At 40.1% G+C, this 15,914-nt stretch overlaps 1 protein-coding gene across 2 annotated transcripts; it reads right to left on the bottom strand.

Annotated features, from left to right (window-relative positions):
- Nucleotides 1-131: 131 nt before the first annotated feature.
- Nucleotides 132-9,857, bottom strand: rnmt (RNA (guanine-7-) methyltransferase). 2 transcript variants are annotated; one of them, XM_065471377.1, is made up of 11 exons: nucleotides 9,793-9,857; nucleotides 8,154-8,291; nucleotides 7,008-7,137; nucleotides 4,564-4,689; nucleotides 2,762-2,877; nucleotides 2,435-2,616; nucleotides 1,734-1,898; nucleotides 1,525-1,642; nucleotides 856-954; nucleotides 475-508; nucleotides 132-299 (listed from the first exon to the last, which is right to left on the bottom strand). In XM_065471377.1, exons 2-11 carry the CDS (start codon nucleotides 8,289-8,291, stop codon nucleotides 262-264), a joined length of 1,146 nt encoding a protein of 381 aa, XP_065327449.1. In that variant the 5' UTR covers nucleotides 9,793-9,857; the 3' UTR covers nucleotides 132-261. The 2 variants fall into 2 exon arrangements, with proteins under 2 accessions (XP_065327449.1, XP_065327450.1); XM_065471378.1 differs by lacking the exon at nucleotides 9,793-9,857 and adding an exon at nucleotides 9,583-9,770.
- Between the last annotated feature and the right edge of the window lie 6,057 nt (nucleotides 9,858-15,914).

The raw sequence follows: 15,914 nt of genomic DNA, 5'->3' as shown, positions 1-15,914 counted from the left end.
AACATAAGTAGAGCTACAGTATAATAATCTGTTTGCATTAAATGGCTGTAAATTCTCTGTTTATTGTAACTATCCTGTAATCCAGGGAAATACACGCTTTAAACATTTCCATAAGAAGAACAAAACACAAAAACGTTTGACAGAAGTTTTATTTCATTTGCAAACAAAACAATCATTTCTTATCAAAAATGACTTAAAGCAACAGAAACACAAATATGAGCTGAAGAACAGTGAGACAAACAGCAGCAGGTGAGCGCAGCATCAGGACATCTTCTGGAACACAAACACCAGGTAGATACCTGCAGAGCAAAGACAGATGAGGGTTTTAGTGATCAACAGTTTGTAGATCAATGGGCCCACATATGAATACATATTTTAAAAATAGATCAAAGACAACAATACTGAAATGTTTTTACAAGCATCAGTTTAAATGTGTCATGTAAACAGCTGATGGAGATGATCAGAAAGACTTACTGGTAGCTTCCCACTCAGATCTGCTCAGCGTTCCCTGCACACATGGAAATACAGACAAATGTTGTAAAACTGGGGCGAACATCTGAAACTGTTTTGGGGGGGGGGGGGGTTAAACTGAGCTTTGAGCTTTGGGGGTAGATGTGGTCGCTTATCTACTAATGGAAAGGTTGGTTGTTCAATCGCATGCTATATATACTTGGGCAAGATACTGAAACCGAAGCTGCTCCTGATGCATCCATGTGTTAATGTTAAAAAGTGCTTGAATGCATGTGTGTGAATGTGTGAATGAGACATGTGGCATAAAGCACTTGAGTGCTCAAGTAGAGTATATAGTGCTATAAGAACCGGTCCATTTAACATTTACCATCTGAGCACGCTTACCAGGGGAGTTCTGACGTCGGCTCGGTCACAGTGCTCTTTAGCATGACAGTATTCCTCTGCACTGTCTGAGGCTTGCTGACCATCCTCACTGGGAAATGGCTGAAAGCAAAACAAACTCTTAAAAAGACAATAAGAACAGAAAACACGTGTTTACCACGTGACCATCCACAGAGTGGTGACAGGTTAAAAGAAAAACCTGGACCTCTGAGCTACAGTGACAGATTCTGCTGGTTCTGATGTGTTTTCTTTATCCTCTGATCAAACACTACTATGAGATGAATTGTTCTATTTATCCACAAGACACAGGACCACACTAATGTTTATTTGGATTTATTGGAGCAAAATATCGCCACACATCTAGCAAAACAGTAAAGCAGTGAACTTTTTTTTTTTAACAAAGCAAACAAAAAAGAAAAAAACTGTTCATCCACTGTGTGCAGAGGAGTGAAGCTATTCTTAAAGCTTGAGGAGGTGAAATGCCTCACTGAAAGGATAATTGGGTCCTTTCCTTTAATTTGTCACCATTTGGATCTGTGTCCAAAAATAACATGCTTAAATGTTGTGTTAATTCCATATCTAGTTTGTCTTCTGGTCACATCATTATTGTAAAAATAAGAAAAATGAACTGAGAAATCATAGTCAGTATTTTAGTTTTAATTAATATTCTACCTCCAGAGCCATCATCTTCATCATGAGGCTGCGATGATTCTCCTTCTTCACCTTCTCCTCAAAGAAATCTGCAAATCTTTGTTTCAGCACCAGCTGCATATTGTACTGCTTTGCCATGCTGGGACATAAGAAGTGGAAACAGAGTATCATGAAATATTTTTATAGTAAATTCAGAGTACACAAGCAGATGTTACTGTGAGTACTCTTACTGTTCAAAGAGAGGAAAGTAGACGAGGAACTCTGGAACGTTGACGACTTCCTCGAGGTTAAAGTGATACTGACATCCGAACAGAGGGTAGGAACCTTTGGACTGAAAGGTCACTTTGAAAACCTCATTACCAAATGACAGCGAATCAGATGCCTCCAAACGTTTACTGTTAGGGGGGGAGGGGGGGGCAAGGAGCATAGTGAAGACGAAGCAGATACTGACTCAGTCTTTACATCTGAACATTTCATTTCAAAATGTCTCTAATAGGGTCGGCTCAGCACAGCTTGACTCAGTTTTAAGGTTTTTCATTAGGTGGTCGTACCTGGCACCAGGTACTTTTTTAGTACCTATTTGGCTGAGGTTCAGGGCGATCTGAGGCGATCCAGCCTCAGATCCTTGCTGTAATGACCCCACGCACATTACATGGTACTCGTTTATAATGAAAAGTGACAGAATATAAGTCCAGTTGAGCCAAGCTACACAGAGAAGGTACTAATGGAAAAAGGCTATAAAAACTCCAAGTATTAAGCTTATCTTAATACTTGGAGTTTTCATAGCTCCAATGCCAGGTGGACAACCTGCTTCACCTAATGGGATCATGTGGCTTAGGTGAAGGTTGTCTACCTGACGTGTGGACAGATGTGACTATAAACAATTTACCATAAAAAAGCGCCTTTCATTACACTTAATTGTTTATCTTACACAAGTTCAAAGGCATCTGGCGTTGTACCGATGAAGTACCCTCCAGGTTTAAGACGCTCACAGGCATTTCTCAGCATCACATTAGCCTTGTGCTCACTCTCAAATGAGTAATGATACACAAACTGACAGCTGCAGATGTCGAACATAAGCTCAGCATCATCCAGTTTCTCTGACAATAACTCCTGTAGGTAGAGATAAAAGGTCAGTAACAAATCAAACAATCCAGACTGAGAAAAACCTCACTTTTATTTTCTACTTAATTCTGATTTTATATATTCACTTTTATCACGGAATACTCGACTTATTTTTTGTGTGCTGCAGGTCTACCTTTGAACAGTCTGCTGTGATGAATTCAGCAGTGAAGATTTTCTCGTTACGGTGACTCTTTTTTTTCATCTCGTCATAACGAATCTGACATTGTTCCACAGAAACCCCTGCAATATCTGAAAATAAACATCTATGTTTAATCATCAAAATTCTCCAGCAACATGCAACAATTAATCTCAATTGTAATGCCTTTTGAGCTGAGGAGCAGTTATAGAGGCAAGAGATAATATGGGCCACCCTCCAGTCGATCCACCGCCCCCAGGAGGTACGGTTGCAGCTGGGTGCAGGGGTGGGTATTTTTGTATCCCCTCAGTTTGTTGCCAGTATGTTTTCGGTGGTGGATGAGAAGGTTCTGACTGTCGTTTGTGCTTATGAACTGAATGACAGTACATAAGCTTAGAGTATACAGCAGGGGTGTCCATCTCCAGGCCTCAAGGGTTGGTGTCCTTCAGGTTTAAGATCTCAACCTGGGTCAACACATCTGAATCAAATGATTAGTTCATTACCAGGCCTAGCTGTGTTTATCAAGGACACATCTAAAACCTGGTATACAGCCTTCTTGGAATCATTGAGTGGATTGCTCCATTTCATGTGACATTTCATGTCAATGGCATCTGTAGAAATATATTTACTTAGAAAAAATTGGTGACGTGTTCAATACTCCTTTTTTTTTTAAATCCAATCCAATGAACTGAATTGACGTGATGACCAGTTATAGAGGACCAAGAGCCAGTTACTTAAGTCAAAAGTGAAGCACAAGTATTAGCTCATACATAGGTGAGATTTTGTGGTAGGTGCTCTCATTTGATCTTTGTGATGTTTGACATAATTCATTTCAATTCAATGCCACCACTTTACTGCTATGGAGAGGTTTGTGTGCCCCAGTAGTCGCAGCAGCTATCCTTTTCTTGGTCCCCTGGTAGGTCTCTCCCAAGGCAAATTGGTCCTGGATGAAAGCAATTCATTGGACCCCCATGAGAAATAAAAGAGCAAGACACCCGAGTAACCTGCGCAAGATTGGGTTACTCCAGGGTTATTTCTCTCCACCCTGAAGCCAGGCTTGGTAGGGAGCTTGACAAAGAGCAACTGGTGGCCAAGCCTTGGGCCCACTACCTGTAGCAGATACTGTCGGGGTCAGGTATATTGTGTGTCAGGTGGCAGTCAAGGGCGAGGGCCCTGATAGCCCGATACCCAGCTATCAAAGCTGGCTACAGGGATGTGGAACCTGTCCTCTCTAGTTTGGAAGGAGCCTGAGCTAGAGTGTGAGGTTTAGGAACACTGACTAGATATAGTTGGGGTCACCTCATTGCACAGTTTGGGAACTGGAACCACTGTCCTGGAGAGAATCTGGACTCTGTCCCAGTCAGCGAGGGACGGCGCCTGGTGGGTATTTTTGTATGCCCTCAGTATTTTTTTATGCCCTCAGTTTGCTCCTGTCCCCCGGGGGGTTTTGTGAGCGAGAGGGTTATTTCCCTACACCTTCAGATTGGGGAAAGGGTCCTGACTGTCGTCTGTGCTCATGCGAAGAACAACCCAGTCAAACAGAAGAGGGAGGATGGATGGATGGATGGATGGATGGATGGATGGATGGATGGATGGATGGATGGAGGGTTGGCAGGCAGGTTTGATTTTACACAAAGTTAACATTGACTGTTTCAGGTTAAACAGCAGGATGAGGCGCATCTTTAGAGGAAGATTTCACTGCTGGTCCTTTACAGTCCTTAAAGCTGTATAGGCATGAAAAGAGTCTGTAGAAATGTGATGTTAAGTTTCATAAACCATAAAAATCAATGAGTCAATACCTGCACAGACCAGGTGATCGATTCCTCCTCTTCTCCACTTCAGTAGGTCTCCTCCTTTTCCACAACCAAGGTCCAACACAGACACCTGCTGAGATCCCGCCCCTCTTACCTGCTCCAAGATCTCACCTGTCAATAGAAAAAGACACTAAACTGTAAGAGGAGGTAAATATTTTATTTTTAAAGTTGCTTCCACACAAGGTGCTGCAGAAAGAAAATAGGTAAAATCAGAAAACAAATATAAATAATTATTAAATGGTGAAAAAATAAAAAGTAAAAAGTTTATAAAAATGGTTAAAATACAGTCCAGTAGACTCGGAATAAAAATTATTCTTCCCCCAGTGTTGGACTGTAGCTGGTGATGGTAGTCCTAGTTCAGTTCAAGAGGATCACTCAGACCAGAGATCTGGTTCATGAGCAGAACCAAAATTACCAGCTCCAGCACACCATGGAGGAGAGACTCAGAGGAGGTGAAGGTAATAATTACGTATTATCATCACAAAGGATGACTTTTATTATTTACCTTAAAAAAAAAACAAAAAAAACTAGGATACACCTCCTTTACTGAGAGGGTGGTTTCAGGCTCAGTTGCAATGGAGGGGTGGAGCAGCAGGTTCAAGGTGAAGGGCCAGGGACAGCTAGCCAGCACAACTTATATCTATCACACTAACCACGCCTTCCCTATTTCACTAGCTTCTGGGTTCTGGAGGAGAGAGCAGTCTGTGGTGTGCAAATGAGAAAAAGGCAGCTGAAAAACTACAGCAAAGAAAAACACACTAAGTCGCTGATGCAAAAAGGCCACTGGGAAATGTTTTTACAGGCTGCTCATTACAACCTCATGGCAGGGAAAATGGGATATGATAAAACTCAAATAATGGCCAAATTGTATTGGCCGGGGGGGGGGGGGTCCAAATAGTGCATGCCGTGCTCTGAGTGTCAACTGGTAAACCTTTGGATTCTGGAGGATTATACAATGCAATTTCCTGACTAACCACCTTGTTCATGACTCACACACTAAAAGAACTGTACTAATTACTGGGTATTAAGTTTTATTTGGCCAGTGTCTACGACCTTCAGACTGACAGGCTGGTGGAACTGCTAAGTAAGACAGAATCCATGATTCGTGAGTTAACTCATGAGGATAAGGAGGAGGTTATCATGAGAGAATTTGCTCCAGGCACGTCAGCAGTGCCTAAATCTAAGATTTATCACCTCAACCTGCTCAAAGAGAGGCTGAAATTACTTCTCTGGTGAGCCTGGTGAAGGAAAGAGATGAGTTGGGACCAGCGGTATCAAATTCTATCATTTCCACCTCCTTCCATTGTGATGACCATCTTGCACAGGCCCAGAGAGTGGATGGTGCTGCAGTGCAACATCGTTTTGTCTGGTTGTACCAGTCTCACAGAGCACCGTTTTGTAGCACACTCTAGTGTGATGGTGCTTTCACTACCAGATACTTGAACACACAAGACAAATTGCTCAGAAGATATTGGCTGAAATGCTGAAAATGGGAGTAATAGAAGAGAATAGAAGAGAAAAATAAAACAATCACTCAACTTACAATGCTGTCTGCGTAGGTCCTTTGTGTTACAGGATGGCAAATAGAAAAGTGTTCTTTTATAGTCATTTTCTACTCAAGCACTCAAAGTGTTTCATATAACATGTCTTATCCATTCACACCAATCATAGACATAGAAAAAAGTGCTTGTAAGTGCATTTAATCTAACATTCACACACAGCGTCACACTCCCATGAAAGTCATGGTTCAGCATCTTGCCCAAGGACACCTTGGCACACAAACTGGAGCAGCCAGTTTTGGAATCAACAGCCTTATGAGTAGTAGATGACCTGCTCTACCTCCTAAACTACAGTCACCTCTATGTTCATACAAGGCACAGGTGAAACATAAAGGCAAACCTTTTTAAATAAAACAATCAGTCCCTTTCTCTGTTCGATAAAACTGTAGAAAATGGACGAGTTCTCTGGTCCATGTGAAAATAAAAACAATAAACTGGCTTCCTGTAAAAAGTTTACACCAGCCCCTTTGTAAGGTTTAACCATTTATTTTAGTTAAATCTAATAAATCTGTTTTTAAAGGTTTCTGATGATTTATAAAACACTTTTTTAAAGGATGAAGGTCATTAATCAGCATGAAGACAACAGGCTGCCAAATGAAACATAAAAGGCCAATAATCTGTATTAGTGACTGGTATTATACTCGCTGGATAAATATCACTGCATTGTCATTTTGTTCTGATAATCAGCTTTCTAAATGTTGAATCTGATGTTTGGCCCCAGAGACAATTTATAGCAAAAAATAAACAAAAACAAAACTACGCTCTCATGTTATTATGCATGCGATTGCCGGATGGGTATTAATTGCTTACAGATCACTATTGATATGTTAAAACTTAGGAAGTGTGGTGTGTTGATCAGAAGCCAGTTACCAATTAGAACACTCTTCAGCCAGTTGTTGAAGTTCCTCATGAAGAAGATTCGGCTTCTGCTACGAGCTGCCAGGCCGACTTCCTGCAGCTGGTTGTAGTGACTTGCCACCTTCACACTGTGATCAAGCACCTGAGAGATCAATTATAGGGATGACTAATAAGGATGACAGCCTCACAGCAGCTTTAATACCTGCTGATAAATATTTAGATTGTTTTTGTCTGCCTGATCTTTCCGAATTAACTTCAATAATAATTTCCTCCAAATCAACAACGTGTCAATCAAACCTCATTCCTACAAGACTGCTCAAAGAAGTCCAAAAATTATAAATCTTAAATATGATCAACCCATCTCTTCAAGCTGGCAGTAGTTAAACTGTTACTTAAAGCCACCACTTGACCGTCCTTTTATCTCAAACATTCTTGAAAGAGTAATTGTAAAACAGCTAACTGATCATCTGCAGAGGGATGGTTTAACTAAAAGTTTCAGTCAGGTTTCAGAGATCATCACAGTACAGAAACAGCTTTAGTGAAAGTTACAAACTTTGTGTCTTATGGCCTCTGAGGGTGGACTCATTCTGTGCCTTTCCTGCTAGGCCTCAGTCCTTTATTCAATATTGATGACAATAATATTTTATTACAGCAATTAGAGCATGCTGTAGGTGTTAAAGGTACTGCGCTGTAGTGGTTTGAATCAATTCAATCTAACAGAGTCCTCTTCACACACTAAGGTTAACTTTGGAGTTCCACAGAGTTCTGTGCTAGGACTGATTCTCTTAAAATTATGCATGTTTTCCCTCAGGCAGTATCATAGAATAGCACAGAAAGTTCAGTCCAATTTTATTTTCATAGCACCAAATCACAACAAAAATTGCTTCAAGGTGCTATATATTGTAAAGTACAGACCGTAAAACACTGAAGACATTTGAGTTTTTAAATATGTTAGGCTGTTCACTGGGTTTACAAATGTTTTCCACATTATCCTAAACTTCTCTTTACAATTTAAAAAAGAAATATATATATATTTTTAGTAAATAGTTTTAAAAGTGCTGTCTGATCCTCTCACATCAAACCGAGACTTCATTTCACAACATGAAGAGCCTTCAGACAACTGCTTTAAAGAAATACAAAAAAAATGAACTTGACAACCTGCTTCTTGCTAGGTGACATCTTCTCTTCTTCATCTTCAACATGCTTCCTCTTTAACCCCGAGTTCTCTTCTTGCTGAGCTCCTCTGGTCTGTGTTGCCTCCTCCATTGTTTCTGTCTGACGAGACTGAAGCTCCATCTAAGAAAAAAAAGAGGAGGAAGAGGAGGAGAGAGAAAAACAATATCAGTTTGATCTGATGAAGCTTTATGTTGAGTTTATTGAGAATTAGTGATGTCAGCTTGACTGAACAATGCTGAACGTGATCCATTTACTTTTTTTAATAACCCATTATATCCGAAAGGGAGAGTAATACATTATGATGTCAAAAACTACAATGTATTAATCACTGCTTATGCGCTACAGTCTGATGGTCCTTTTAGTTAATTCCATAAAGTTACCCCATCATCCCATTTGCATACTCTGCTAAAGAGTTTGCAAGTGGGCATACTCTGCTATTGGTATCGGAGTTTTCTATTTTTCTATAATGAAATTTCTCATAAATAACTACACATAATAAATATTAGAGATATGTTAAAGAATGTTTTAAGTTTTGTTAAAAAAAGAAAACATCAATTGACTAAAATATTGCATTTTCAGATCACCAAATAGAGGTATCTGTCTTAACAATCTGATATCATTTGGAACTTGATTTAATATTTTTTAATGTAAAAACTGCTCAGTGACCTTTCAGAAGTTGAAAATTTAAAGCCTACATGTTAGGTCAATCAAACTAATTAAAAACAAAAATTTCAAAGGTTACATAGAACTGTAAGTGCAGGTTAAACTGGGTTGTCACCATGTTGTAGTGCAGTTTACAGTGATGGATGCAGGACTGTTGCAGGGCAGACTGTTGTATGGCCACTGGGTCACAGATTGATGCTACCCTGGGCCTGACCTAAGTTAAATTGGTGGGTGTAATTTGCAACAGTTAAAATGGTGGTGGAATCTGAGGATGTTCTTTGGTGATGTGTGCTTACTTCCACCTTTGTACTAATTTGGTTTGGAAAACTGCAGGATGCAGTAAGCCTGCCGCCTTCTTCTTTTCGCTGCTCCCCCAGGGGACAATACAGCGGTTCATCTGCCTTAATCTCCTTATATCTCAGCATCCATCTCTGTCACACCAACCCTCTGCATGTCCTCCTTCACTACATCTATAAACCTGCTTTGAGGTTTTCCTTCCTTCCACCCCCCGGCCTCTGTGCAAGGAAGACGAGTATTTGTGCAGTGTGCCGTCACAGGATTTATTATTGTAGAGTCACAAACAGGACTCGAGTGTTTACTGAAGCAATGAGACTAAAGGGGTCGAGGATGCGTTTCCTTCTGAAACTTTAAGGCGCTATTTGACTCTTCTTACTCCGTGGATAAAACGGGTTAAATCTGGATGTGACCAGGTTAAAATCGGATAAGACCCAAAGCTGCTCACTCTCACCTTCCATCAGTGACCGGAAGCTGCTACTGACTGTAAACTGACCGTTAGCCGCGGCTGCTAAGAGCTAACAGATGTCGGTGTGTGTTCAGAGATGAACTGGAAACAGCTAGCACAGTGGCTGAATGTGATATTCCAGTCGACACTAATCTAATGGATAACACCGACACTAACTTGAATCAACGACCAAAGTTTTAGAGAAAAATAACTCACTGTGCTCCGCGAGAAAGACGCGTGCGCTTTGAGCCGCTTCCGGGTTTGCGCACGTCATATTTGCGTCACACCAGAGAGTCGGTGGTTTTTTTAAATTGAAAGTGTTTGTTAAACATTACATGAATACATATACCTGATGTGTGAATGAGTATTTGGGTCACATTAAGACAAAAATATTATTGATCATTTTGAGAATAAAATCGAAATTTCGAGATTAAACTCAAAACGTGGAGATCGCTGTTGTTGTTTTAGGACAAACTAATGTATGGAGTTATAGTTATGCCTTAATAAATGCGCAAGAAAAAATTAATCCGAAAATAATTTCATTTCGCGGTGCGATTAATTTCCTCGCGCGTAAATCCAACGAGCGCACAAAGAAGCCATCGCGCATGGAAAGTGTCTGCTTTGCATGTGCTGGTACAACACTCTTGCATGTAGTTTTTTTTTTCCAAACGTACTTGATTTCAAACAAAGCACATTACAGAACAAAGATGCTTAGTAAAAACAAGTCAAACATAAATAAATAAAATAAACTTTGTAACTTCTTAGAAATCTATGCAAAGAGCAGTTTAAAGGGCTGGATTGTTTAAGCGCCAGCGGGTGATAACAGACTACAGAAAAGTTGAACCTAGTGCAGGTTTCTACAGTTTTAATGCTTTCTGATGATTGAACAGATTGAATGGACTGTTTGAGTTCGTTTTTAAAGAAATAATGCATGGTTTTGTGCCTCTGAATTTACACTTATGTATATAGAACTTAGCCATAATAATAATCAGGTCAATTATATAGGCCTTATCAGGCTTCTTTTGTAGATCTGTACAGTTTTCTGTAAGGCCAAACAGAAAATTATTTCAAAATCAAAGAAAAATCTTCAGCAATTTGTTTAAAGATTAAATTAACACCAAAAGGACTGACTAATGAGGCAATGCCGAATTTTTTTTAGCATAATCCCCAGGGGGGGTAGGAAGGTTAAATTTTGAAAGAATAGGGAGAGAAATTATATTTATGGATGACAGTCCATGATAAAAAATAATAATAAAAAAAAAAGGTCTGGCGATGAAAAGAAGATATCTTAATTGGAATTTTATCAATGTCATAGTTGCATATTAAGAAGAAGTTTAACCATCTAGTTTAGATATCACATAACATTCCAAATGGAGTTGGGATTTTTTTGTAAATACTTTAGCCAATTAATATTAAATGTATTGTTTAAAATGCTAAAACCAAAAACGTTTAGACCACCTTTATCATATGCATTCATGAGAACAGGTTTCTTTAAATGATGAATATTATTTCTTAAGTTAAATAGCATCTTGTCAGTGTAATTTAAGAGTTTTTTCTCCACATGGAGAGACACAGATGCATATGTGCATATTTCGTGAAATTCCCTCCGCTTTGGTAATCAAAACAGTGAACAATAATTTTACTAATAACCACAAATCTAAGTACAGAGCAGAAATAGCTCTTTAATATTGTTCTTGCTAGTCTGTATATGAACGTTTTAAATAAGCAACTTATCAAACAAAAATGAAAAGGTTTCAAGAAAATTGTACAAAAATTGTACAAAATATATGCTGAAATATATTTCAGCAGTGATAACAGACAACAGATAGATGTTTGATGTTTCCCTGTCATCTGCAGGTCCAGGGCTGGAGACCAGAAAGATGGAGCTATAACAGACATAACTAAAGTTATTCCACTGCTTAGCTGAACAGAGTTAACCACAAAATATTACAACTTAGGACACCTAGCTACAAGCATATGGAGGTCCTCCATAAAAATGTGTAAAATCTGTGTGGTTTTCCACACTGAATCCAATGCTACATTTTCTACACAGCATTTCAGAAATGTCAGAATCTGAGCAACAATGTGGAAATCCTAATTCAAACTAAAGTTTTTTTTTTATTTTGTTATTGTTGTTATTGATGAATCTACAATAATATATAAAATGATCGCTTCATCAGTCTCTTTAAACATCTAAGCTCTAAAAAAAAAAAAATAACACACAACACACTACACAAGATATGATCCATTGTCCAGCATAGCTACTCTCCCTCCTCTGCAGATGTCCAAACCATCAGCAGCCTCTGAGCTGTTCCTCTGAAGGACTCATTTCCAATCCTGTCCATCCTGCTTATTCCCAGTGTACATCTGAGCATCTTCAGCTCGGCCTTCTGTCAGTGCCACCGTCTCCAGACCATACATCGTACTGACAAACCTCTACCTCTTCATGCTCTCCTCCATCTGCTCCCTACTCTCACTGCAGATCATAACGTCGTCTGCAAACATCATAGTCGACAGAGACTCCTGGATGACCTCATCTGTCCATCACTACAGCAAACAAGAAGGGCTCAGAGCAGACCTGATGTAATCCCAGCCCCACCTGTCACTCCTACCACACACCTCACCACCGTCTCTGTCCTCATACATGTCCACTACCATCATACTTCTCTGCCACTCTGGACTTACTGCAGTTTCTCTCTCAGCCAGTCATCTGCTTTCTATAATCCACAAAGACACAGTGACACAGCTCCATCTGACCTTCTCCATCAACACAAAGCAAACATCACATCACATTCACTAACTGTGATCCTCTCTCATTTTCTTCATTCATCATCTCTTCGTGTACTGCTTATAACTCCTCAGCACAGTCGCTTCACTTGTTAGTACAGTCGTGGCCAAAAGTTTTGAGAATACACAAATATCACAAAGTTTGCTGCTTCAGTTTTTATGATAGCAATTTGAATATACTCCAGAATGTTATGAAGAGTGATCAGATAAATTCCAAATTCCTTCTTTGCCGTGAAAATGAACTTAATAAACCCCTAAAATCAATTTCCACTGCATTTCAGCACTGCCATAAAAGGACCTGCTGAGATCATTTCAGTAATCTTCTTGTTAACTCAGGTGAGAATGTTGACAAGCACAAGGCTCCTTTTGTCATGCTGATTGAGTTAGAAAAGCACACTGGATGTGTTAAAAGGAGGGTGATCCTTGAAATCATTGTTCTTCCTGTTAACCATGGTTACCTGCAAAGAAACACATGCAGCCATCATTGATTTGCATAAAAAGGGCTTCACAGGCAAGGATGTTGTTTCTACTAGGACTGCACCTAAATCAACCATTTATCAGATCATCAACAACTTCAAGGAAGAAGGCTTCGGGGTGCACAAGAAAGTTAATGCGAGTGGACTGCTGAGGACTGGGGTAAAGTCGTTCTCTCTGATGAAGCCCCTTTCCAATTGTTTAGGCCATCTGGAAAAGGATTGTCCGGAGAAGAAAAGGTGAGTGCTACCATCAGTCCTGTCTTACGCCAACAGTAAAGCATCCTGAGACCATTCATGTGGGGTGATGCTTCTAATCCAAGGGATTAGGCTCACACACAATTTTGCCAAAAAACACAGCCATGAATAAATAATAGTACCAAAACATCCCCAGACAGCAACTTTTTCCAACCATCCAAGAACAGTTTGGTGAAGAACAATACCTTTTCCAGCATGAAAAGCAAGTGGCTCAGGGAACAAAACATTGAAATTTTGGGTCCATGGCCAGGAAACTCCCCTGACCTTAATCCAATTGAGAACTTGTGGTCAATCCTCAAGAAGCTGGTGGACAAACAAAAGCCCACGAATTCTGACAAACTCCAAGTGTTGATTATGAAAGAATGGGTTGCCATCAGTCAGGATTTGGCCCAGAAGCTGGCTGACAGCATACCAGGGCAAATTGCAGAGGTCTTGAAAAAGAAGGGCCAACACTGCAAATATTGACTATGCATAAACGTGATGTAACTGTCAATAAAAGCCTTTGAATCTTATGAAGTGCTTGTAATTATACTTCAATACATGACAGAAACAACTGACACAAAGATCTAAAAACAATGAAGGAGAAAACTTTGTGAAAACTAATATTTGTCATTCTCAAAACTTTTGGCCAAAATTATACATTTCAATCCTTAATCAATCAACCTGCTGCAAATCCTTTTTCTCTGTCTAGACAGTCCATTTTCTTAGTATTTTCTCCCTTTGCTGTACACTGAGCCTGTGTACTTCTTCCTTTTTTCATCTCCCTAATGATGCCACTTTTTTCCTTTGAATAGTTCCCTGTACTTCCTTATTCCTCCACCAGTTCTCCTTGCCCTCTTTCTTCTGTCCAAAGGATACTACAAACACCTTCATAGCAGTTTCCCTCAGCACTTTATCTGTACTTACCCAGTCATCTGTTAAGCCACCATCATTAGGACACGGAAGTCTCTGACTGTAGTTAAGCTCCGTTAAATTAATAAGAAAAAAATGTATATGGTTTGTGACATGCTTTACTCTTTAAGTTGCAGCCCTGATATCTCCAAAAGTTGATTCTTTTCATCTGGACGTAGCGTTTTGTGGGAGAAACGTTTCCTCACTCATCCAAGTGACTTCTTCAGTCTCAGCTGACTGCACGTTTCCCCAATCTTATAAAGAGTACATTTGCATAATGACTGAAACCAGCACACTGAAGGAACAATGGGCTGGAAGGTCAGTTCCTTAATCTTAATTATGCAAATTCTCATGACCATTGATCAACAACCACTGACCAAAACCCACTGATCAAAACCCACTGATCAATGGCCATGAGTACCATTCACAGAGAGTTGGGGAATGGCTGCAATCACAGCATTGTAAGATGGCGAAAGATGTACCCTTAGGCCCCCTCCTCAATTCAGAGATGGTCTTTCCCTTTTCACGTAAATGGCCTCCTTGACTCCGCGCTCAAACCAGCGTTCCTCCCTGTCCAAGATGTGTACATCCTCATCCTTGAAAGAGTGTCCACTGGCCTGTAGGTGTAAATAGACTGCAGAGTCCTGATCTGACGAGGTAGCTCTTCTGCGCTGTGCCATCCGCTTCACCATAGGTTGTTTGGTTTCCCCGATGTATAAATCCTGGCAATCCTCCTGGCACTTATGTTTATAAGATTGGGGAAACCTGCAGTCAGCTGAGACTGAAGAAGTCACTTGGATGATTGACGAAACGTTTCTCCCACAAAATGTTACGTCCAGATGAACAGAATCAACTTTTGGAGATTTACTTACCTGGATGATTGAGCATGCATCAAGATGATGCAGCCCTGATAGTGTTCAAATCACTGCTCCCAAAAACAGCATCCATTCCAGGAAGATCCAGGCTATTTATGAGCAGTAGGAAAGTCTGAAATTTTTCCAAACCATCTGAAGTCTTTGTGTTGATTTGACGGCACTTAAACATAGCTCTGTGTTTCTTTGCACTGTAAACCATTTTTATTGTTCCATAAGCATTATTTGACCATTTGTTCTACACTGGATGGCATTAAATTGGCCTCCAGTAACACTGTGAGGAATTTTGGAGTTGTTTTTGACCAGGCTATGTCCTTCAGTGTGCACATTAAATAAATAATATTTGCACTGAGAAAGAGAGCCATATGTCTCATATACCAGCTTCTCTTCGTTGGCTCCATGTTAAATCCAGAATCAAATTTAAAATCTTGTTCCTTACATACAAAGGTCTAAAATAATCAGGCTCCACCTTATCATAATGGTTAATGTACGGGTTCTTATATGACACTTGTCTACTGTACCTGAGCACACCAAGCGCTTTACCCAACTTGCCTCATTCACCCAAGCACTTTTTAGTGCGGTTTTTAAGTGCTTTCTAATGTTCACTCATTCATCCTCAGATGGATGCTTCAGGGAGCAACAATATATTTGGCATTCAGATTGTATCAAACCACCAACCTTCCAGTTAGTAGGTGACCTGCTCTTCCACCACCTGAGCTACAGCCACCGCAAATGGCCATTTAAAAAGTAGAATGGGAAACAGAGCTTTCAGCTTCTTCTGTGGAAGAATCCTTCCTCAGTTACGCTGCAATAGGTCTAGGCTGCTGGTGGATACCAATGATGCACTGAGTGTTTCCTGTTCACTCACTGTATATTCATACACCTCTCTGCATTTAATCATTAGTTATTATTAAGCTCTCTTCCACAGCATGTCTTTGTCCCATCTTCCTCCCCTCAACCCCAACCAGTCGCAGCAGATGACCGCTCCTCCCTGAGCCTGTTTCTGCTGAAAATTTCTTCCTGTTAAAAGGGAGTTTTTCCTTTCCACCGCCACACC

The sequence above is a fragment of the Pelmatolapia mariae genome, linkage group LG22 (assembly GCF_036321145.2).
Source record: "Pelmatolapia mariae isolate MD_Pm_ZW linkage group LG22, Pm_UMD_F_2, whole genome shotgun sequence".
Lineage (NCBI taxonomy): Eukaryota > Metazoa > Chordata > Actinopteri > Cichliformes > Cichlidae > Pelmatolapia > Pelmatolapia mariae.
Note: the sequence above shows the minus strand (reverse complement) of the source record. Positions and strands in the feature narration are given on the sequence as shown.

Bases quoted from the DNA above. Each gene is read 5' to 3' on its own strand.
- rnmt (XM_065471377.1), bottom strand. From the start codon at position 8,291: ATGGAGCTTCAGTCTCGTCAGACAGAAACAATGGAGGAGGCAACACAG. The intron at 2,878-4,563 runs GTATTGACTCAT...GTTTATTTTCAG, and splicing joins CGATCACCTGGTCTGTGCAG to ATATTGCAGGGGTTTCTGTG. The intron at 1,643-1,733 runs GTAAGAGTACTC...CTTATGTCCCAG, and splicing joins TACTTTCCTCTCTTTGAACA to CATGGCAAAGCAGTACAATA.